The 25868-nt window shown below is 39.2% G+C and overlaps 1 protein-coding gene across 1 annotated transcript in view; it reads left to right on the top strand.

Moving 5' to 3' along the window:
- The window catches only part of lamc3 (laminin, gamma 3), a 96767-nt gene that overhangs the window by 36376 nt on the left and 34523 nt on the right, over positions 1–25868 (top strand). Inside the window, exons 5-10 of the mRNA XM_016287748.1 lie at positions 10677–10865; positions 14135–14252; positions 16733–16831; positions 17296–17432; positions 17659–17775; positions 25006–25204. Coding sequence (XP_016143234.1) covers positions 10677–10865; positions 14135–14252; positions 16733–16831; positions 17296–17432; positions 17659–17775; positions 25006–25204 — 859 coding nt within the window. The remainder of the gene's footprint in view (positions 1–10676; positions 10866–14134; positions 14253–16732; positions 16832–17295; positions 17433–17658; positions 17776–25005; positions 25205–25868) is intronic.

Genomic DNA, 25868 nt, shown 5'->3' with positions numbered 1-25868 from the left:
CTCACTCAATCACTCAACTAGAAGTGTTGCATCCTCCTGGGCGCTGGCTCGTGGCGCCTCGCTGGTGGATATCTGTAGACTGGGCGACCCTCCTGTGTTCTCACCTCAAACGGGTAGAAACACTGAGAGGCCCCGGCTTCGGGTCGGCTTGTAAAAACCACTCCAGAGAGTCCATATAGTAGACCCTGTTGAGCTCCTCCGTCCCCTCGGCAGCCAGACGTGGCAGAGCGTCCGGCGCCAGGCCTTCACTCGTTGAATCCACGAGAATTGGTAGAAGGCTGGGTTCCATATGTAAGGCCTAAGTGGATCCCATATGTGTAAAGTCCACGGTATAGCCTCGAGCCTGTGTTTCCCCGGCAGACTTCTGCCATTCCAAGAGGGTTACAATCACCTCCATTCTTCCATATGCACCTAAGGAATGTTCATATGTGTATCGGGTCACCGGCTCGGCTCCTCAGCGAAAACCTGAATATGCGCTCCATCTGCTGCCTACTTATACTCACGCTGTGATCAGCGGCAGCTGGATGCAATAATCGCATGCCAATGTGCATTGGCTCGTTAAGTTTACACTCAAAGTAGATTGGTCTCTCTAAGCGAGATTCCAATTTCGTCGGTCATCCGACGTGACGTCTCCGTTCCCTCCTTCAGGGAACGAGGGTTACCATACATAACCGAGACGTTTCCTTAGGAACGAGACGCTGCATCACAAAATGCTTTGGGAACGCCTCTGTGTGACCATGCTCTGAAACACGTGTGTAATCCGTCTAAGGGAATCCCGGGTGACGTCACCGGCGGGGGTGACGTAGGGGCCAGGAAGAATAAAAGCACATGCGGTGGAGACAGCGGCAGCTTCTGGATTGAGAAGGAAGTGCTCGCAGGGATGCAAGAAGTATGACTAGTGTCTCGTTGCCTCCGGGACCTAGGGTTACATATAGGGATGAACCTATACCACTTTTTTCAGAACGAGTCCGATACAGATACTTTTCATTTTTGGTACTCGCCGATACCGATACTTGTATTTTCACAGCATTTGTACTTTTTTTTTTAAATATTGGGTACAGAAACAAAATAATAATAATAATAATAAGATGAATCATGTTATTTGGCTTCATTTAGCAAACAGATATTACCTTCAGTTATTTCCACATTTAATTATACCTTTTTATAATTATACCTAATTATATACCATATAATTAAAATGTATTGTATAAGCTTTTGTTACTTTCACTGTTCATTTTAATGGCGCATTAGAGCTGCTCCATTGCAGCAGCTCAATACTGTAATCACAAAACGTTTTCCTAAAATAATGCAGGGAAGCACTTGTTATACATTATACGAATGCACGCATACTATTTTTGTGATGTAATTTACGTCACGCTCAGTGTACACAGACCCTCGCGTATGAGTAAAAACCGAAGTATACTTTGGCCTTAAAACAAGCTAAACATACGCACACGTTTGTATTGGTGCAGAATGAGAGAGACACTTACAGCCTAGCGCATTTCACCCAGTCTGCTAGTTTCAATTCTGCTTTAAATAAAGTTGTGTATGCTTGATGTTTAAAATAAATGCTGTTTATAGTGAATGCGCCTATAATTTTTGTTTGTTTTATATTTACGATTTAGTTTTAATCCAAATGCATGCGCTAATGGAGCGAACAGCAATCAAGATCATGCAACAGAAGTGCACGCTCTCAGACTCTCTCTCCCTCTCTCTCGCTCTCGCTCTTTCTCTCTCTCTCTCCTTACCATCAAATAACTTTAGTAACTTGTGCATTGTTTTACTTACTTGCTTTTGACATATCTGACCGAACTACAAACTTTCCAGTGATGTCTGTGAGATATTCACTCGTCAAGGTCGCGCATCTGTGCAGCTGCAAGCTCAATCCACTCAGTGCACTCTGCTTATCAGCTCAGGCACATCCGCTATACAGGCGTGAATATTGAATGTTTAACATTATATTAATTACTTACATGTACTTCATAGACATCCTTAATCTCTAATAACTCCATTCTACTCTCTGTTGTTCTGTTTTCAGTGTTTCTTTTTCTGGACACAGCTCTATTCACACGCTGTTTGGTATTGGCTTTTAGTATCAGGGCATTTTTACGAGTACGAGTACAGGAGCGCAGTATTGGGCCCGATACAGATACCAGTATCGGTATCGGTGCATCCCTAGTTACATACGTAACCTAGTGACGTTCCCCTTCAAGAACTTGAGCTGCATCGCAAAACGCTTTGGAAACGAGTATGCCCAGGTCCCCAGACTCGCACTGGACACACACAATTAAGCTTTTCCTGTTCAGAATCCCGAAAAGGTGGAGGACAAAATGCCTGAAGAATAATTGGCTATGGAACAAGAGAGGGTATCTTGGGGAAATACCCCGGTCTGGGATACAGAAAGGCTCTGGCCATGCCAGGAGCAAACTCAGGACAAGACGGCCAGCAGAAATGCAGTCTTAACAGTGAGAAACCTCAAAGTAACCTCTTCCAGGGGTTCAAAGGGAGCTTTAGAAAGGGCCTCCAGAACCACAGCCAAATCCCAAGCAGGCACTCTAGGGCGTAACGGAGGCCTCAGCCTCTGGGTACCCTTGAGGGAAACGTGTTACTAGCAGGTTCCTTCCCAAAGACTACTCGCCCAAAGGGGCATGGTAAGCAGCAATAGCAGCCACGTAAACTTTCAAAGTGGAGGGGGATAACCCTGTGGCAAAACGATTTTGTAGAAATTCCAGCACTGAACCAACAGGGCAGTTAAATGTGTCTAACTGACGTTCATCACACCATGAAGTGAAAACATTACCACTTAGCAGTATATGATTTCCTCGTGGAGGGGGCTCTGGACTGGAGTATGGTCTCCACTACCTCAGTAGAGAGACCGGAAGCTATGAGTTGTGCCCCTCAGGGGCAACACTTTCAGCTTCCACAACTCCAGATGGGGGTGAACAATGGTGCCCTCCGCCTGTGAGAGGAGATCCTGCTACATGGGAATCTCCCATGGAGAGCCTTCGAGTTGGGCTACCAGGTCCGCAAACCATGGATGGCCCTGCCAGTACGGGGCTACTAGTAGGAGATCGCCCCATCTCAGTCCAGAACTCCCAGGAGCAGAGCAATCAGGGGAAATGCATACAGATGCAGCCTCAGTACCATAGCGTCCAGTCCAAGAGGAGCTGGGTGAGTGAGGGAAAACCAGAGGGGACAGTGTGAAGTCTCTTGAGTCGCAAACAGATCCACTTGTCCTCTGTAAAACTTCCTCCATATCTGCTCCACCACTTCGGTGTGGAGTCTCCATTCCCCGGGCCTCAGCCCTTGCCTCGACAGGATGTCTGCTTCCTGATTGAGGTGCTTTGGGATGTAAACTGCCCTCAGTGAGAGCAGCTTCCCCTGGGCCCACAGAAGGATCTGGCGCGCCTAAAGGGGGCACGAACACAGACCCCCCCTACCGATTTATATAGGAGACCACCGATGTGTTGTCTGTGCGAACTAGCACATGATGACCTCTCAGGTCTGGGAGAAAATGCTTCAATCCTAGAAACACGACCAGCATTTTCAGGCAATTTATGTGCCACATGAGATAGGGACCTTCCCACAGACCCTGGACAGAGCGGCCACTCATGACCGCTTCCCAGTCCGTGAGGGAGGCGTCCGTCATCAGCTTCACACGACGACACGGAGCCACGTCTAAGGTCCGTAAGCCTAGCAGCATGACCTTGATCATGCGGAACGGGTTGCCCCTGAGGGAAAACGCTTTGGTCCTGAACCACCATTGCAAGGGTCTCATGTACAGCAGGCCAAAAGGTATCACGTTGGATGCAGCTGCCATCAGACCCAACAGTCTCTGAAACTGTATGACAGTGAGTGACTGACCTTCTCTTACTCTCTTGACTGCCGTGATGATCGACTCGATCCGAGCTGGAGACAGACGTGCCTGCATTGTGGTTGAATCCCACACTACGCCTAGATAAGTGGTCCTCTGTACTGGAGAAAGTACACTTTTCTTTGCGTTTAGTCTTAACCCCAACCGTTTCGTGTGGGCAAGAATGACATCTCTATGTCGAACCGCCATCTGCTCTGATTGAGCTAGTATCATCCAATCATTTATGTAATTGAGTATGCAGAGCCCTGGAGTCTCAGTGGAGCCAGAGCAGCATCTACACACTTGGTAAACGTGTGGGGTGAGAGTGCAAGGCTGAATGGAAGAACCTGATATTGGTACGCTTTGCCCCCAAAAGCAAACCTCAGGAACTTCCTGTGTTGAGAAAGGATGGATATGTGGAAGTATGCGTCCTTCAGATCTATCGTTACAATCCTCGGACCTGATCTGAGACACGACTTGTTTGAGCGTAAGCATTTTGAACTTGAGTTGCATGACTGAGCAGTTCAACAGACGCAGATCTAAAACCGGACGCCACCCCCTATCCTTCTTTGGAACGATGAAATACCTGCTGTAAAACCCAGACTCTCTGTCGCAAGAAGGGACCACCTCAATGGCCTCCTTCCTCAAAAGAGTGTCCACTTCTCGTTCCATAACCAGAGCCTGCTCGGGGCCTACTAGAGTGTTAAACACCCCGTTAAATAGAGGCAGCCGAGACCCAAACTGAATTTTGTAACCTCTTTCTACAGTGCGCAGGACCCATTGTGACGCATTTTGCAGAAGCTTCCACGCTGCCAGATAGTCTACTAAGGGAATCAGTCTCTCGAGACTGACCTCTGGTGTAACTAGAGTGGCAAAATCGGTGCCCTGAACTGGAGGACTGGCAGGGAACGGCCAATCTAACTGCTCTAGAGACCACCTTGGAGGTAGCGAGCCTCCCAGAACCGCTACATTCCTGGGCGGAGGTACTCGCTGGAGACCGCTGTGCCCTGAAGCACCGAGGGTGGCAGGGTTAACAAGACGATCTCCTGAGGGCACTGAGGAGAGGCTGCCATGGACTGCCCAATAGCTCTGGCGGTCTCCCTCGTGGCCCGAAGTGAAAGATCTGTTAATCCAAAAAAGTGCATGATAAATAAAGATATTTTCTCTCAAAAGAGAGAGTTGATTCTGAATCGCCTTAACGAGTCGTCATATTTTTTAATCTTTTGCCTGTTACGGGTATACATCACTGGTTAACAAATTTGCATAATCCCCGCCTGCCCGCGAGTCTGACCTGCCCACAAACACTTCTGCTAGTTAGTGTGTTTACATCATGTTGAGAAGACGCTGTGTTCAAGGATACCACAGAAATACAATTCAAACCTTTTGTTGTGTGCTTGTCATTTTACTGAGGACTGCATCTCTAATCTTGTTTTTTTTATCTTCGTTGGCTTCTAATCTTCTTAATTTGGACTAACAAGTTCTTCAAACCACAACCTGTAAGTACGATTGGTACGTTATGTGTACATTTTCAATTGAGTGCTCAAAATATCAAGTTTTTGTGCTAATATGTGATGTACACCTAGTGCAGCTTTAGGTTTCCAGGTAAAGCATATTACTGTCTTAATGAATTAGTTCTGATAAGTCGCTGTGAACCCACTATTTCCTAGGAATGTGTCCATTAATGTAGACCGGCGTTGTTCTAATAATTACTTTGTTTAATAATAAAGAATGTAGTGTAGCGCACAGACTTTATAAACATTGTGAAATTGCTGTTTATTTTGCTGCAAACTGTATTGTTTCATCAGTTAGTCACGATAGCACTCAGCTAACGTATCCACCATTATTGTTTTAAGTGTTCATAGTTTAGCAGGTAAACTTTAGCTGTAAGCACGATTTGCTTGCATAAGTGTTTTTGTATTTTATGTCATTATTATAAGAACGGACCAGAGCACTATATTATTGTTTTATGGTAAGGTGCTTTGTCAATGGTAGCGCTCGCTAACTTGCTCAAGGACTCCTCTCTATGCCAATCACAACAGGCGTGGCCAGCTGACCAGTCAGAGCTCCGAACTTGCTTTTAAGGTGCTTTGTCAATGGTAGCGCTCGCTAACTTGCTCAAGGACTCCTCTCTATGCCAATCACAACAGGCGTGGCCAGCTGACCAGTCAGAGCTCCGAACTTGCTTTGAACGAATCGTTTCGAAATCATTGGCAAATGACTCTAATATTAAATGTATATTCTGAGAAAATTACAATGTTTTCTGACCTTAGATGCATTTAAACCTGTTGTAGGGGACTCCAACACAATATTAGGACACTTTAAAATACCATATGACCTGCTCTTTAATATTCTCTCCCTCGTCCATCTCTTTCAGCAGGTCAGCTTGATACACCTGCAACACCGACATGGTGTGCAGGCAAGAACCAGCCTGACCTGCTGCCGTGTACGCTTTACCCATCAAACCCGAAGAAGTACTAAGTGGCTTGGTGAGTAATACCGGGGCCTTGAGGGACGATGCCGCACCAGGCGAGAGATAACTCGCAAGCATCTCTTCAATTCGGGGCATCGTCCCATAACCACGCTCTTTAAGTCCCACCATGTTTGCATAATGAGAGGCATTGGGACTAAAGATGCTGGCCGAGAAAGGTTTAGTCCATTGCATTACATTGACTGGCCGACTGAAGTGCAGGAAGAGCGTCCAAATAGCAAGCTCGATGAGCGATGCAACACCGAGGTGTCCAGATCGGGAAAGAATGGCAGGCCCCGGCGTGGAGGCAGTGACTTGGAGCGCAGGAATCGCTCATCGAGCTTGCTCTTCGGACACTCTTACTGCACTTCAGTCGGCCAGTCAATGTTTAATTTGGCCACAGCTCTAGTCACCACCTCCAAAATCTCCTCAAACGGTATAGACTGTGGTGGCAAGTCCACAGATTAATCTTTGTCGGTATCCTCATCATCCTCCTCCTCAGAGGAAGATAAATAGAGCACCAAGCCCTCTCCAGGGGCAGAAGAAACCGTTTCCAAACGTGCTTCCGTTCCCTAAGAGAGAGTGCTGGATCTGGCAGGTGAGGAAAGAGAAAAGGACCTGCTCATCTCTAATCCCTCTGCCACATCCATTTGTGAACCCCACGATCTGAGTCGCCGCACTGCCTCGGCAGAAGCGGGACCCAAAGCGTGAGGAATGCTAGAGAGAGCGCCCTCCTCGAAGAGCGCTCTCTGGGAGTGGAGCGTCCGCATCGTGAGGCGAACACAATGTGAGAGATCCCTCGAGAGCTGACGGAGCGTGCTTCGCTCCCAGACAAGCAACACACAAACTGTGCGTATCCCCACCCGTAATGAAACGCCGGCAGGGAGGAACACACAGCCTGAAAAATTGCTTATCCACTTTCTTGTCTTTGCTTGCCATAACAATGATAATATGAAACAACTTTCAAAGACAGACAACAATAGATAGAACGAACACACATAGAGCGCTTACTGAACAACAGAAGCTGCCGCTGTCTCCACCGCATGTGCTTTTATACTTCCTGGTCCCTAGGTCATCCCCGCCTGTGACGTCACCCGGGATTCCCTCGGACGGATTACACACGTGTTTCAGAGCGTGGTCACACAGAAGCGTTCCCAAAGCGTTTTGCGATGCAGCTCGAGTTCCTGAAGGGGAACTTATAATATTAGGTATTTTTTATTAATAAAATGTTCATCATTAATCCTGTTAAAAGTTAAATCATCTGGTTCATAAATTTATTGACACCTCAACCCAATGAGATTATAATCAAGAAAAAGAGCTGAAAAAATGCATTAGGCCCCAAGTAAATTTTACATTACATGATTAATGTAACAGTGTTTTTCATTTTGCTAGTTAATAATAAATTATCTTTAATCCGTTCTCTGTGTTTTGAAGTAGCATATGTAAATTTAAATCAATCAGAAACTGAAGTTTTAACTGAGGGCCCATCTGCGCATCTTTGCATTGTGTTTGGAGTATCTGAGAAATGGAAATTAACTAACAGTGAATTTAGCTTCTTTGAGTCTCCACATCTGCATTATATATTTAATGCTTTAAACTTCATTAAACATGAAATTCTGTTGGAGACTGCAAAGTTTTACTTTCTCAAATTAAATTTCAAATGAAGTTGTTTAAAAAGTTAATTTGTTGCCTCTTGCGCATTGGCTGTGATTGAATTTGCTTAGTTTACTCAGTTTAACTGAACTGATTTAATTAAAAGACATAATTAAAATGTGGTACGTTCTCTATCTAAAATGTACTGTAGATCAATTTTGTGCAACCATTTACCTTAAAAGAAGTTTGTGAAATCAAAAGAAGTTAGCCTTGCATGTTGTGCAGTACAATGTCACCTCTGTATGAAGTTACTGGTATCATCAGGATTATCATAGCAATATCTTGGAAAGTTCACATTTCTTTCGCTCACTTTATCTGCACTGTATTTACAGCACAGTCTTACACGAAGATGCTCACCGCAGTCAGTAATTCAATCAAACAACACACCATTTAGCCTTTTAGCACAATAACTAAGAAAGTTTTGTTTGTGTAATGTGTTGTGTGCTGTCATGCGTCTCTGGTAACTACTTTACGGGGATGCTGTAATTGGCTATTCTGACAAACCCATAAGGCGAAAAAAGCCATGTTAATTATTTTCATTCTGTATTCCACTAAGCTCCACGTTTCTTTAATTAACTCCCTGTTTCAGTGGTCAACAGATGGGTTTCTGTTGGTAATTGTTTTTCCTTCTCATCAAAGTGGATTTAATGAATAAACAAGTTTCTGGTTGGTGAGGAGGTGGAGTCAACCGCCGATGCATTCTGTGCATGGTTGCTTCGCAAAGATTTTCGTCACAGACTCTGCCAAGTTTATCATTTGCATGGCAGACTCTGAAAGCTTCCACCATATGCCTCTCTTGTAATGCTTCAAACAGATGGACAAAGGAAGTCTTTTTTACCCTCCAATCTGAAAGTGTAAGAGAAAAGATGAAAATCTAGCTTGCAAACCGCACAAAATCCTTGTTTTGCTTCTCAAGAATGTTCTCGTACGGTTTGTTGCTGTTTGTCACCACGGCTTTCTTTATATATGCAATGGAAATCCTTTTTTAAAATTGCAATGCCCTACTTTGCATGACTAAAAATTAGAAGAGTAATTGGGACTACCTAGAAATGTTTATTTATTTTATTTATTGTTCACACTTCTTAAATGTGCATATTTACTAAAACATGTGAAACTATGTGAAACCAGCCATTATTAGAAAATACTACCAATTACTCCTAAGTTTGTTTCCATTTCTTCAGTCTGTTTTGATGTCTTTGAACACAGTAGTTTCACAGTAATATGCATTTCTCTCTCTCTCTCTCTCTGTCTGTCACTAGTGGCACTGAACAGAATTGCAAAAATAATTATTTCAACGGTTTTCAAACAGGTTTCCTGAACTCTGCCCATCTGTCGTTGTTCAACAAACATAAAGTCCTGCCCTAGGTTCACACCATTGGTTGTATTTACATGGTTTTTGTGTAGTTGAGTTACAGTCTTTGTCTGTCTGTCCATGTATGCATGACACATATGGATAATCGAATATTTGTTGCATGTCATTGCTGTGTTTTGAAGTATGCGCTCAACGCCAAGGCCATTGTAGTCCGATTGACATGTATGCTAGATGAATCCAAGCTTCATTCACATTATCTAGATTTGTTAATTCCAAAAAAACTGACTTATTTCAGTCAGACTAAAGCATTCACATGACATTTATATACATACAAATTACTGTTTTATTCCAGCTGAAATCAAGATGTTTAATGGGCATGTATTGTAAGCACTCCTTATGTTGCTGTTTCTGGCCAAAAAGCTGTTTCAGTAGCACCAAAGAGCCACATATTGTACACTACCATTCAAAAGTTTGCATTTGGTGCAGTTTTGGTTTTGGAAGAAGGTAAAAGTAAAAAGTAACTTTTTTCTATTTCAGTTTGTTTTCAAATGTAATATATTCCTATGAATTTCCAAGCAGCCATTACTTAGTCTTCGGTGTCACATGATATTTTAATATGCTTATCTGCTCCTCAAGAAATACTTCTTATCACAGTTAAAAACAGTTGTGTTTTCTGCGTATTTAATATTTTTGTGGAAACCATGATACTTTTTTCGGATTTATTTGAATATAAAGTACAGCATTACAATGTAACAGTCTTTACTGTCACTTTAAATCAATTTAATGCATCTTTGCAGAATTAAGGTATTAATTACTTTACAAAACCCTTTTGGAATGCTAGTTTGTTTTAGAGAAATCTTTGAAAAATGTGTTTAGTTATAGTTGTCTGTGCTCATTAGGAAAGTATTTTAATGTAAAAGAAATTGAGATTTAATTCATTTAAATAAGCATTTCTCCCATTCCTTAGCACAGTTCCTTTATTGTAATCGCATGCATTCCTTTTTTCAGTGGCAGCCCGAGAAACTGTGTCCCATTAGAAAGTGATAATGTGATGGTTATTGCAGAGTCAATAGACTGACTGAGCTGTAATAAAACGAGTAATGTCCCACAATGCCCCCCTAGGTAGTGGGGTGCATAAAAAGCTGACTTTATGTGTTCTGGTTCGATGATATGTTGAGAAGTAGGGGCCTGTGGCAGGGGAGCTTATTAGGTAGTGTGTGTGATCTAAAGCCTATTGAAACTGAACACACTGGTGAGAATTTGACCGAAAGCTTTAGAAGAACATCAACTGCTATTTTTAATCAGTTTTATTTGTTTTTCTTCTTGTTTTGCCTGTTTTTTCCTCTGTTCCATTCTTATACGTTCCTCCACATCTTTCTCTTGTTTCTCAGGGTGTAACTGCAGTGGTCTTGCTGATGAATGTGTGTTTGATGCAGAGCAGTACCGCAGCACAGGAAGTGGGGGGCGCTGTGTTGGCTGCAGGGCAAACACAGCTGGCCCTCACTGTGAGAGATGCAGAGAGAACTTCTTTAGATCCTTACCCCAGCGGACCTGCCAAAACTGCAACTGTCATGCAATGGGTGAGTTATACACACGTACTCAACAAACCAATTGTGCATCAGTCAAACTCATTCACACCTTCACTACTATCTTCTATCCAGTGTTGGGCAGTAACGCATTACTTAGTAACGCGTTACTGTAATTTGATTACTTTTTTAACGAGTTATAATTTTCAAAATAGTAATTAGAGTATAGTTACAAGCCGAGGTCTCTATACGTTACTGCCACGTTACATTGGTGACAGAATGCAGTTTTATAATCTAGAGATTGTAAAAAAGGATGTAGCACATGCACTGTCAAGTCAAGTGCCAGTGGATTAGAGACCTGCTCCGGCGAGACCCGAGTCCCGACACAACAGAGTGCGGCGCGGGACAAGATGGGCGAGTAGACACTCGTGTGTGTGCGGGATGCGGGAGAATAAAATGATTCACGGGACTCCCGCAAAATAGAAATATCTAAACATAAAGGTAACACTTTAGAATAGGGAACACTTATACACTATTAACTACGAATTTTCCCTCAATAAATTCCTAATTTGCTGCTTATTAATAGTTAGTAAGGTGGTTGTTACGTTTAGGTATTGGGTAGGATTAGGGATGTAGAATAAGGCATTAATATGTGCTTAATTACTACTAATAAATGGTTAATATTCTAGTAATATGCATGCTAATAAGCAACTAGTTAAGAGACCCTAAAATAAAGTGTTACCAACAAAAAATATCTAAAACAAGTAAATTGTTATTTATCTATTGCACAAAAGCAACATGAACTAATATAAAATATAAATGATTAACAGGTGCAAGTATATGGGTCATTCTACAGAAACGTCCACTTTTGGTATGGCAAGATGTCTTAAAATGTATTCCTTTTTTTAACATTTAAACTTAGACAACATTATTATATCATCTTTTGACTTTATGAATACACATAAATGACAGCTTAATGCTTTTTTTTATATTTTTTTGTGCATTTATTTAAAGACCACATGTACCATTTTTTTGTCACTGGTGTTACCTTACTTCTCTGGCAATTTTAAAGGTTTTTATGAAATATTATTTCTCAATTTTTTTGTAGTACATGTAGTCAGAGTTACAGAAAAATAATGATAATGCAACAAATAAGGAGATTATGTTTTATTTATTTGAATCAGGTTTGTTAAAAGTGTGATTGAATGATGTTAGTTCATTTACCCAACCATGTATTTGCTATAACAATGAAAATATTTGTAAAAACAGTTATAAACAAGTAATGATGCAATCCTTTAAATCTTAACTCTTGAGTGAAGCAGAATTCAATGGATGTAAAATTATTATGTCACATGTGAAACATTTTATTTAATGTGACAGAAAAAAAGTAACACCAGTGACACAATATGAAACACCAGTGACATACATACGACCAAAGATCCTTATTCTTTAACTACAATTAAGTAGATAAGACTAAATTGTTACATTTGGCATACATTTGGCAATCAGTGAAAGCAGTTAGTAAAAGAGCATCAACGTAAACTGATCTTTACTGGTGTTACCCATTAGGAAGGTAACACCAGTGACAATTTTCATGAAAAATGCATTTTACAAAATGTCCGCTGCAAGGTATCAAACCACATGTTGTCAATCATGGTATACTCACTAAATTGAGTAGTTTAAGCTATTTGTATTCTAGTTTTTTACAATTCCCTAACAATAAAGTAGGCCATACCAGTGACTTCCACTAAAAGCTTCTTATGAAATCATGAGATAAATTAGAACATTTCTGATAACTGAAAAGAGACAGTGGACTTCACATGGGCCTTTTTTTCATAGATCTTCAGGAAATGGGAGGAAGGAAGTCAAGTGATGTCATCAGTGTGATTTTTATTTCAAAATAAATGATTTTTGTTAAACAGTAACACCAGTGACACAACTCCAGGGGACCACTACTTTCATTATATATTTTATAATATTCATTTGGCATTTATTTATTTTTTTTATGTCATTTACATCATATATTTGATAGTTATGAATATATCATTTTATTTTAAATGGTTGAAAAACCTGTTTTTTACCTCAAAATAAAGCACTTTCCCTCTGTACATGACTGTGGGGACTAGCAGTTTTGTGGTGCTTGGAATGCTTTATAATTAATTAAAAATAAATATTGCCACATTGATGGCTCAAGAAGGTGTAATTGTTCAAATAACACATTGTTTTATTTTTAAATATAAAAAAATTGTAACCCTAAAGTGTTTTTCAAGTGTAATATTTCTGTAAATGCTAGGGACAGAAAAGTGGACGTTTCCATAGAATGACCCATATGCTGAGTTTCTATTTAGGCTAAACACGCGTGCAGCAGCGTTGAGCAATGCAGTGCTGAAATTTGCATGCTCACGAATCCTCTCATTATAACACACGAATTGTAGACATTATGAAAGATTCATTATGCATATATTTATTGTGTTATAACAGAGATTTGTGAGTTTGCGATGAACTGAGATGTCTTTTAGAGATTATAAATGCAGCGATCTTTGCTGGCATTCTGCCACGCCAAACCATGCTTGCTTTAGTTAAAAATAACAGTGTTCTGTGAATGTTGATGCTTTAATAACAAATATTTATCGGGAGCGTGTATGCTGGGATTTCATAAATTTCATGGAGAAAAAAGTAACGTAACTAGTAATTAGTAACTAATTACTAATTACTTTTGAAATAAAGTAATCAGAACAGTAATGTGATTACTTTTAAAAGGAGTAATCAGTAATCAGTCATTTGATTACATTTTCATATGAACATATATGCTTACATACTGTATATACAGCTCTGAAGTGACTACGGCGAAGAAAAGTCTCCCACACACTCAAATTCAAACATGGATTTTCTTTTTGTTATAGGTAATACTAACAAAGTGCAAGACTGCAGGTGATGAAAAAAGTTGATTTAAAATATATTAAATATGCTGCCTATTGGTGTAATATTTAAATATTAATTTGCATTTGGATATTGCAATATTAATGGATTTAAATTCCCAGAATGCCAGGGAAAAAATCGTGCACTTTTGAAATTATTTGTTGCTGTTTAATACACGCTAATCGTGTTCGTCTTGTATCTGAAATATCTGATTTTGCTTCAGGTGGCAAAATGTGTGAATAAGATATGTTAAAATTACCATTTATTAAACTTTATTGGCTGAATTTTTAGATAAGGGAATGATTCTTTAATGCAACTGAAACGATCCATGTACTCATTAAAAAACCCAAAGGCTATGAATGTCTGTCAAAACTAGTCTTCTCGCTCTCTCTGTCTCTCTCCAGGCTCTGTGAGTTTACAGTGTGATGCAGAGGGAGTGTGTATGTGCTGGCCAGGTGTGTCTGGTGTGAAGTGTGACATCTGCAAGTCCGGTTTCCACTCTCTCGGCCCTGGTGGATGCAGGTAATGAGAGCAAGAATATCCCTACCAAGAATTCATCTAACGAGAAAAACATTTGATTCTTGCATGCAGAAAAGTCATGCAGAGCAGAATTAGGCCAATATACTTCACACTCACCTTTGGAACAGAACAATAATGTGAAACTCAAGTTAATCAAATTACACCAGAAATAAAACAATTATATTATCTTTTTGGAGACCTTTTAAGGCATATCTAGCCCTAAAAAGACAGTACACCATTGTAAACTATCTGTACATATTGAAAGATTCAAAAATGGAGAACAGGCTTGACGAGAGATATAGAACCAGCAGACACAGGAAAACATGTCTTCTACAAGTGGAAAGATTATGTCTAAATCTTGTACTATATCATATCAAAAGAAAAATATATAAAACCATTGTAATAAAACCAAGTTCAACCATAGTGCTTGTTTGTAAACGTATGAGGAAACATATTTATAAACATAACATTATAAATATATTTACTGACATTTTTGATAAGTTTAATGCATCTATGCTGAATACAAATGTTAATTTATTTCAGGGGGAAAAAGTCGTACTGGTAGTCTGTTTTTTTTTTTTTTATAAATGTTTTTATTACATTTTAACTATACATTTGTGCATATACATTTCCATGTAACAGAGAGAACTGGAACAAAACAAAATCAAAGGAAAAAATAACTTCTCAGTGTTTTACATTAATATACAGTATCACCTCAGTCTTCTATCAACACATTTCCAACTCCACATTTTGAAACTCATATATATATATATATATCCCATAATATGTGTTATCTTTTCCATTTATATATTTGTTACCATTTCCTTCAGCCAGCGTCCTATATTTGGTGGACAAATACTTTTTTAAGCTGTTTTGCTTGAAGAATACATATATTTATAAATATATATTCCGCTTTATCTGCTTAGGATATAACTGAAAAAAATAAAAAAAAGTAAAGGTGACAGTGGAATGTTAATACCAAGGATCTTCTCTATCATCCTTTTCACACCTTTGCAAAAATTCTTGGCTTCTTCACACTCCTATATACAATGGTATAGCGTACCTTTAAACTCACTGCATCTTAAGCAAGTGTCAGGGACATCCATCTGAATATCCTCCTTTAGACCCAATCTCCAGGCTTCCAACTTATAGTTTAAAGAGTCGTTTGATCCCGACACCAGCGTATTAATAATTAAATTAAACCTTTACTAAAACAATTTCTTGTATTTTCCCTTTCCAAGATAGACAATGATGGCATAGCAAGGGAATTATTTTATGATTTGAGTATGACATTTCATATTTGTAAATACTTAAAGAAATGTTTTGTAGGAATATTGTATGTATTAACTACAGTATTTCCTCAAATAACGTTGTTAACATATAAATCTGCTATAAATCTGCCCTTGTCAGCCCAAATCTTGAAGCCTGTGTCTAATCTGTCTGGTTTAAACTTTGTATTGCTGCCAAATGGGACTAAAACAAGATAAAGGGTAAAAGGCACCTACATTTTTTTTCACATGATACCATACAGCAATCATATTTATAACTATAAGGTTAGAAACCTTTTTTTTTTTAAAGATCTTTCAATTCTGATGAATAGAAACAAATTTAGAGGCAGGCCAGATTTGATGGCAGATGATTCCATATCCACTCAAGGTGGGCAGTCCTGAGATCAAATAAAACCTATAAAACAGTCCAATAATACCAACAAATAAAACAGCCCAATAATACCAATGTAGATTAGGACACTGTACACCTCCTATATCATATTACAAATATAAAAGTTGGAATCTGGAATATCTGTTATTTCAAATTAATTTTGTTAATGTTGAAACAGATGTTTAGGGGGAGACAGAGAAATGTAATGGTTGTCTGTGTTGTTTAATTTATGCCTTATATTAAATGTATTGTTTTAGAGTCTGTTACAGTTGTACTGTTACGTAATTTTGCATCTGTTATTTTAATTATTTTAAGAAAGAAAGAAAAACATTTCAGTATTGAGCTGTGTAATTATTATATTCACCTGAGAAGATCTGCATTTTGCATATTTTGCTTATTCAGTGACGCAAATAATGGTGTAATGCAGAAGAAAACACAGGAGAAAGGCAAACGACAAACTAAAATTTTATACACCACTACACTTTCATGTAGCCCATGTGGGTCACTGTTTTTAGGTGCAAATTATTTGCTTCACTGGAGCAAAACGTAAAAGAAAAAAGATTAAATGTGAGAGAAACGAAAGGGAGGGAGGTTACTTGTCAGATAGGAGAATTATGGGTAATGGGAAGCCAGGTAAAACCATGGTTTCAGGCCATGTAGCAGATCATAGTGAGATAAAAAAAAAAAAAAGTTTACTCCCGACAGAGCAGCTCTGACCTGAGGCCGTCAACCAACTGACCCACACACTAAAGGCACATCAGTTGTGTCTCTCTCATCTGTGTGTGTGTGTGTGTGTGTGTGTGTGTGTGTGTGTGTTCAAACAGGTTGTGTGAGTGTGACAACAGGGGCAGTGTAGGAGTATGTTCAGCCGAAGATGGATGCTGCCATTGCAAGACTAACGTGGAGGGTCAGTCCTGCAACAGGTGAACTACTGTTTCTCACCCTTGCATACCATCGTTAATTACTTATATATTTACTTTGTTACTTAAAGAGATAGTTCATCCAAAAATGAAAATTCTGTCATCATTTACTTACCCTCAAGTTGGTCCAAACCTGTATGAGTTTCTTTCTTCTGCTGAACACAGCAGATATTGTGAAGACACTGGGTAACTAAACAGTTTTTCAGTGTTTCAAACAGAATTATAATTTTTGTGTGAACTATTCCTTTAATAAGCTTCCTATTAGGTCACATCATATACACATACACAAATAACTCCAATTATAATAAATCAATGGAGAAATGCTCATTTGCACTCTTCTCTGCACACTGCAAACTCAAGAAATAAGCACCAGATTTTTCAGATCTTTACATAAATTGTTTTGATAAATGTGAGGAAACTTGAGCACTCTACCAGTGTACTGTATGTCTGCTTTATGTGTATTATAGGTGTAAACCAGGCTCTTTCAGCCTCCAACTGGAAAACCCAGATGGCTGTAAAAAATGCTTTTGCTTTGGACACTCCCTTGCCTGTTCGTCCTCCAATCAGTACATGGCAATTAATATTACTTCAGACTTCCTAGAAGGTGATTTATCAAACAGTTATACTCAAACTTTTTACTTTTGAGTTAAAAGCAAAAGAGAGACAAACCAAATGCGTACACATTCTGATTTTAACATTTTAAGATTCAGTTTAATATTTTGTTATGCTGATTCAATTTGTAAAGAACATTTCTATATTAAACAATAAAAGCAGAATGGAAGCACTTTCACCAATGATCTCAGACTTTGTTGTGTGTACTCCGTGTTCAGATCCAGATGGCTGGAAGGGTGTGTTCACCAGAGGGCATGAACAATCCCTCATCTGGAAGGAGGGAGAAGTCTATCTGTTGCCCTACAGAGAGGAGAATGGCTTCTACAAAGCACCTGGTAGGACAAAAAAATATACACTCCCTTTCAGAACATGTGTTGGTACTGTAGATGTTGGCCTTCTTTGAAACTATTCTAGACTAGTTACGAGATTTACAGTCTCTTTCACGATTGTTAAGTTGTTATATAGTATATGCTGCCAATTCGAATATTTTTTTACGACACCGAAAATATCTTAAAGCTAAACCTGTAAAATTTATTTACATGATTTACATCAAGTCTGTTCTTTTCAGAGCAACTCAACTAAGCCGAACCTACCATAGCTTACGATTTGACTGCGTGTGGTTGTGTAATTTATTCAAAGCTTTCTTTTTTATGCAAACAAACAAACAGATGATAAACAATGGGCTAGAATTAGCATGCTTGGCCATAAATAATATTTTATAGAGCAGCCTTTGAAGATAAACCACCTGTACAGGACAGTCCAGAGGCTAGTTTTAGTCCAGGTCCCCTGAGTGTAGTGGACAGGCTGAGGGGATTTACTCTTGTCTACACAGCAATTTACCGCCATGGGGAGACATTTAGCCAGACCAACTTGGCTGCTCGCTCTGGGAGAAATCCTGTTAACAGCACTTCTTCATGTCTCGCATAGTTTTATGATGGATTATGTAGCGAATTTAGCTCACAACAGGAAATATGAATAATTAACCATAACTAGTTATAATTAACTATTCATATTTTAGATCCGCTGTAGATATTTAGCTGACCACTCAGGGTCAACTGTCTTGTCAATTCTAAGAACGTTAATTTCCTGGTTAAGGGAAATAACTTTCTTACTGTACAATTCTACAAAAGCTTGTAACGTAAATCTGCATGATTAGTGACTCCGGTTATGAGCAAACAATAAACACGTCAAGCGTGATACAAAACAAAATATATATTGTGTGTTTGAGTGGTCCAGACGCTACAATTATGAGTGGCACATAGACAAATACAACGTTACCAACGCAATGTTATTGTACCGAATACTCTTAAAATACACAAATGTGCCTTTTTTGCAGCACAAATTGAACCAAACCTAACCCTAAATTGAATAGTAAGGTTTCATATGTATCCACAAGGTCCTAATGTGTGTGTTTAGTCTCATTCATCTTTGTTTTCCCACCATCGACTGGCCACAGAGATGCAGCGTTGCCCTTTTTGCAGCTCTTTGCAGCACTTGGTGCTGTTTCTCTTATCGCTGCGACGCAGAGCTTGTTTGTGCCGTTCTGGCCACTCGGGCTAAAATGCACCGAGATCTATTTCTCCCTCGATGCGTTTAATGATCTTATTTGCTCTTCCTCCCTCTCTCTGTTTTCCCGCTCACTCTCATCTCGTCATTCACGTGCATTTGCTCTAGAGTACAACCACCCTGACAACTGGAACAACACCCAAGGACTTTTTAGATGATCTTTTTCATGAACGTCACTCTCTAATTTGCGGCGTGCACTTTATTTGGATCTTTAATGCTTTTTACACACCAGCAGTCTCAGGAAATTTCGATGTGAAGGAGGAACGTTTTCCTGATTAAGTCTGTCTTGAGTATTGGAAGGAGTTTAATAGATACTATGAATGTGTGTTTGTGTGCACATGTTTCTTCACTTGAATAGCTCATCTAGCTGGGCACAGCTTTGGGCTTTTGACACCACTGAGGCTGCCATGTCAACAGAGGGGTGAGACAAGATACCATAGCCAAGCAGCCAAGCCAAGAGTTTAGCTGGCTGACTGAGCCAGACTGTGTGTATGTGTGTGTGATCTCCCCAGAGGTACATCTGCTTCATGGTGAGAGGACAGAGTGGAACATTTATCATAGCTTTGAGGTCATACACACTCGCTCACATAAACACGCATACACACCTCCTAAAAGCTGGTCGCAAGCTGTCTCAGAGTCACAAACACAGATGGAGAGAAACGGAGGTCGCTGTGAGATTAGAGTTAGAGAGGGATGGGTGTTGGAGGGAGATGTAAACGTCTCCCTTCCCCAGAGAGATGTGTCCAGGTACCACATTGTGTCTGTGAACAACTTGGCCAGTGCACCCTGACAGCCAACCATATGCCTGGCATAAATCTTTCTGGCAATCAGAACTCCCTGGTGAAACGTATCAAATGTGATCAACTGAGACAAGTGGCACAAATTAGGCTTAATCCTTTAATCACTGAGCTTGATGTTTAAAGCCGGGGTTTAATTGTGATATCCAACCCAATTTCTCCTCCCGTATGTAAGATTGTACTGATTGTAAAATGCAGAAATATCAATAGAACTGCAGCAATAAGGCCAGACTCCTCTGTTAAAAGGTCTGATATATGCCGCATTGATGCTGCTGCTAGGTTTTTTTAGTGCAGTGGGTGGCGTGGGATGACACCTGGAAAAAGTGCAAGCACACCTCACTGTGGTTGCAATGAGCTAAATACTGAATAAATACCTGATTTATATGCCTGTGTCCACCCTCACTGACTGATCTGCCTCTCTTCTGCATAACAGCTGGAGGATCTTCACTGTGTAACTGAAACGGATAGTTCACCTAAAAATTACAATTCTGTCATCATTTATTCACGCTATGTTGTTCCAAACCTGACTTACTTTCTTCTGCGGAGCATGAAGATATTTTGAAGAATCCTAAAGAACCCTTTAATCACAATCCCTTAATCAGGATTACGGTGGCCGAGAGAGCTCAACGCGCTGCATGTAGAAAAAACACCTGCAAATTAAGAAAACAACTTTATCAATTTGACAAAACACGTGCTGCAAATGCTCACAACACAACCAAAATTAAAAAACGTGCTGCAAATAGAAAAAGCACCTGCAAATTAAGAAAACAACTTCATCAATTTGACAACACACGCGCTGCAAATGCTCACAACCCAATAAAGAAACGCACTGCAAATACTCATAACACAACCAAACAAAGAAACACGCTGCAAATACAATTCTTTATTTGTTTGTGTTGTGAGCATTTGCAGTGCGTTTCTTTATTTGTTTGCGTTGTGAGAATTTGCAGCGCGTGTGTTGTCAAATTGATGAAGATGTTTTCTTGATTTGCTGGTGCTTTTTCTATTTGCATGTGTTTTCTGAAGTTGCAGCGCATTGAGCTCTCTCAGCCACCGTACAGGATAGACTTTATATGTTATGTGATCCAAACAAAAATTATGCTGAAGTACAGTTGCTGTATATTTGTTGTTGTATACTGTATGCTGTGATGTAATCATGCAGGTAATAAGGCATTGAAAATACATCTTTCGACATTCAACATGTTGTGCATTATAGATATCAAATTCATATATATAAAAATTCTTCACATTCTGCCCTTTAAAGTACAAACCAAAAACCCCAGAAAGATGTAGAAAATGCATTTCAGCAGGCCTCTCCCTATAAAAACGACCCAGATGCTCAATCCATCCCCTCAGAGGGATTGTTTGTGTGAAGCTGAGGAAATTTAATTGAGGCTCAGTGGGTTTAATTGAGTCAGGGAAAAGTTAAAGCCCGGATTGATTGTTAAGTTTGATGGCGGCTCGCTAAATGTCACCAGGCTTTGTCGTCGTGGTGACGATTAATTTGTTTGTCTGAGACAGGGTTAACACACCTTCATTTAATCAAATTTGATCTTGAAGAGATGAGAGATAAACAGGTAGTGCTGAATGCTATTAGGGATACTGTATTCTTTTGAACTTACATTACTTTTTATTATATTTTCTCATTTCTAGCTTCAGTTGTTTCACCAGACTCAGATTGTCGAGTGTCTCCAGAGAATCTGTTTGGAGTGTTGGAAAAAAAAAAAAACACCCACTGTAGAATTTTTTTTTTCCAAGTTAAAATTTGCCTCAGCATCTCTACGGGTGCTGGAGTTTGCTTTCAGCTTTATGTCAGACCTGAAAACAACAGGAATCCAACAGGTACAGAACATTTTAGCCTCCTTTTGTTGAAGACTCATACCTATTGTCTCCGCATGTGGAACAGCGGGGGGGTGGAGAAGAAAACACTCCTGCTAAGTATCTAACAAGCTTTCAGGTTGACGGGGCTTAGAATGTTGTACAGCTCTTTGTTTGTTGGTGATGCATGCGGCGCCGTGCATGTATTTCAGGGTTCAGTTTGATGGTGAAGAGATGATGGGAACAAGAAACTCCTAGGGGTGCCACATAACGGTCCAATGAGAGATTTGATCCCACAGAGCGGCCAATGCTTTAGATAACAGGAAGGACACTCATTTTGCTATGATTTCTGTGTTGACTTGTGACAGTATGCAAAGAATTATGAGTCGCCACGTACTCCATTACAGCATCACAATTAGACAAGTAAATGATTTGAATGTACACATATTGATTGAAACTTTGGAACCTTTTAATATTTTCTGTTACTCACACATTAAATTACAGATCCTACATGGGTAACTAATGTTTAAGGGGCCACAGAATGCAATTTATTGTTGTTGTTTTTTTTGCACTTCTTTTGCCTTGTAAAGGCAAGATGTGTGAATGGCCCATAAGACAAAAGTATTGAGAGTAAAAGAAAAGGAAGGGATGACATTACTGAACCTCTATCCCTAAGCAGAGCATATAATCACCACCAGCAGGTGTAGGTGTTTCTCTCAAAGTCCCAAAACAATAAAACAATTTTACTGTAACCACTGGCCATTCTAGTGTCTGGGCAAACATTTTACAGTCTGTCTTTCCCTTAGCTTACCCTCTCCATCCTATTCTTTCACATTTTTCACAGGTATTACTATAGCTTTATGTCCCGAGATGTATAACTCATCTCTGGAAAATGTTCTTTGACTGAAGCAAGCATTAACTTCTGTGAGGAGTAAAGACTAACCGCCTACAGATACAGTGGCCCCAAGGAGGAATTATGGTCCAGCTGCTTGGAGGTGCCCCATCAAAAACAAATAATTAAACTCTCTCTCTCTCTCACACACACACACGTTTGTTTCTGTGAATTGTGAGGACGTTCCATAGACTTCTATTACTTTTATACTGACCAAACAATATTTTCTATCCCCTTACAGAAAACCTGTTTGCATTGTTACACTTTCAGATAAACATCATTTACTATTTTTAAAAAATGTCAGGATGTTTTACTATCCTAAACAAGTATATACACACACAGACAGACCCCTTGGGATGGGTGTAAGCATTATTTAAAAGGGTGTGCAGCATGAGAACGAACAAAGAGTTCAAATAAGATAAAACAAGGTTGTTATGGTATGTTTTAATATTCGATTTTCATTCTGCAGTTGAGAATTTAGTCTCAGTCACAATTTTGTCTTTATATCTCAGAATTCCTTCTCATAATTACAGTTTTATATTAGCTGACACTTTTATTTATATTGTATTTAAATATTCTACATTCATTATTATATGTTGGAATCAATAACTTTGTTTTGCATTGCTGTGCACCTTTTATTTTTAAATTGATCATTTATTTTAACAATTTTTTTCAAGTGCTGGCTCGCTGTTTGCTATGTCACATTTACATTTGCAGTGCCTTGTTGCACTGCAGGCATCTCGACTTGAAGCTCCTGGAGGCAATAATCCATACAGGAGTAACACAAACTGACAAAAACATACATTTCAGTGCAACTGTTTTTAAATATAATTTTTCATGTTTACTTGTTCATGCATAACTTTTGCAATGCTCAAAAACAAATATTTGCATCATGCAAATTAATTTGGAATGCATTAAAAAAAAAACATTTGCATTTTTCTGCATAAAGCCACTGTGTTTGCACAGTTACCTCAGAAAATACAAACCCGATTCCAAAGAAGTTGGGACACTGTACAAATTGTTAATAAAAACAGAATGCAATGTGGAAGTTTCAAATTTCAATATTTTATTCAGAATACAACAGATGACATATCAAATGTTTAAACTGAGAAAATGTATAATTTTAAGGGAAAAATAAGTTGATTTAAAATTTCTTGGCATCAACACATCTCAAAATAAGTTGGGACAAGGCCATGTTTACCACTGCTTTGCAATTTTTCTCTGAGAAACTCCTTTCTGATATTGCTCCCCCATTTTTTTCAGCGCCGCATTGGGGGAATTGGTGATCCTCTGCCCATCTTGATTTCTGAGAGACACTGCCACTCTGAGAGGCTCTTTTTATACCCAATCATGTTGCCAATTGACCTAATAAGTTGCAAATTGGTTCTCCAGCTGTTCCTTATATGTACATTTAACTTTTCCGGCCTCTTATTGCTACCTGTCCCAACTTTTTTGGAATGTGTAGCTCTCATGAAATCCAAAATGAGCCAATATTTGGCATGACATTTCAAAATGTCTCACTTTCAACATTTGATATGTTATCTATATTCTATTGTGAATAAAATATAAGTTTATGAGATTTGTAAATTATTCCATTCCTTTTTTACTCACAATTTGTACAGTGTCCCAACTTTTTTGGAATTGGGTTTGTAGATAAAGCACAGTATCTATACATAAATATAGTACAAGAACACCAGTCCTGTGCTATTGAATTTAGAAAAAGTCTCAGTACCACATGCTTCTCCATTCTCTTCTGGTATTTTAAATACTACTGCTACAAAAGGAATGTAGTAGAGCTAATGGCAAGCTTGACTGCTGATGCTATTTAAAATGTACCAGCTACTTAACATCCACTCCGGCCTTTTCTATTTTACAGACTTATTCAATGGAGATGACTTTATGAGCTTTAATATATATATATATATATGTGTGTGTGTGTGTGTGTGTGTGTGTGTGTGTGTGTGTGTGTGTCCGTGCATGTGAATTTTTGAGGAAGCTCAGCATGGGGTTCTTTGAAGTCTTGTTAAAGCTTTTTAATGAGGCTGGAAGATATGAGTGGCAATTATGCTCGTCCTCTTACACCCTCTTGCATATAGAGATGTACAAACACAATAAGATCAGAGAGATACAACTGTCTTTTTTCTCCAAAGCAGAAAAATCCACTTTCTTTCTGAAAGTGAACATTTTGGCTTCCTATTATATTTTTACAGTTGTTATCTTTCACAGTCACACACTCTTCATTGTGCCATTGTTTATCTTTGGTAATCGGGTCATTGCGACTCAGTGGCTGGTGTAATGTGCTGGTAATCTGCAGGTTGTGAGTTTGTGTTCCAGAAAATTCTGTGCTGCCCTTGAGCAAACCACTTAACTCAATTCACAGCCCAGCTGTTTCTATTAGATAGATGTTACACTCATGTTTGCTTAATCACACCATGGTCATACAAATTGGAATGTGCACGGTAATTGTTAAATGTTTTATCTTTATATTGCAGATAAATATCTGGGGAACAGGTTGCTAAGTTACGGACGGATCCTTAGTCTGTCATTTACGGCTGAGCTGGAGGAACTCTTGCCCAGAAGTGTGACCGTGATGCTGGAGGGCTCCGGAATATCAGTTACTGCTGATTTGTACTCACAACAGGAGACTTATTCCTCATTGGAGAAGACGCCCATCAACACTTTCACTCTCAGGTGTGTGTGAGTGAGTGTGTTATTCCTGACTGTTTGCTAACATGTGGGCAGATAGTGAATGCATTGCTGAAATAAGGCACATGGGTTAAAAGGGATTCAAAGATCAGATTTGGCTTGAACATTTTCAACTTATACGACTTGGTGGTCTGGCAGGATTATTTCTAATATGCATTTATATTAAATTTCACTTCTCTGCCTCATTTTGCATCTGTACTCCATATAAAGACATTGTAGATATAGTAAGAGTAGCATACTATAACAAATTTAGCCAAGATTTTAAGTAGGTGTTTAAAGAAACTTAAATGAAAGGGCAAAGACAATGTGCTTATTTGATCTGCCTCTAATTGTGCCTCATTCTGTGTTGTTAACAATGATCTGATCACTTTTTTGTGTGAATAATTAAGCCAAATGATCTTCCCACATAACTATTTGTTGCGATTTTATGCTTTCGTGGAATCCTTAATCCTACATTTAAGACTGGATGCAAGTACTTTCCTTAACAAATTTTGTCACATGACACATGTATCTAAAAGGGATCATGAACTTCCTTTTGTTTTTTATTTTGTCTCTGTTCTCATTATAATGTCCACTCATAATATTATCAAGATTTTTATGTAAGAAAGCATCATAATTTAGAATAGGCTATTTTCTATCTCCCCCACCC

Source organism: Sinocyclocheilus grahami, unplaced genomic scaffold, assembly GCF_001515645.1.
Source record: "Sinocyclocheilus grahami isolate Dianchi unplaced genomic scaffold, SAMN03320097.WGS_v1.1 scaffold12.1, whole genome shotgun sequence".
In the NCBI taxonomy this organism is placed as follows: domain Eukaryota; kingdom Metazoa; phylum Chordata; class Actinopteri; order Cypriniformes; family Cyprinidae; genus Sinocyclocheilus; species Sinocyclocheilus grahami.
Note: the sequence above shows the minus strand (reverse complement) of the source record. Positions and strands in the feature narration are given on the sequence as shown.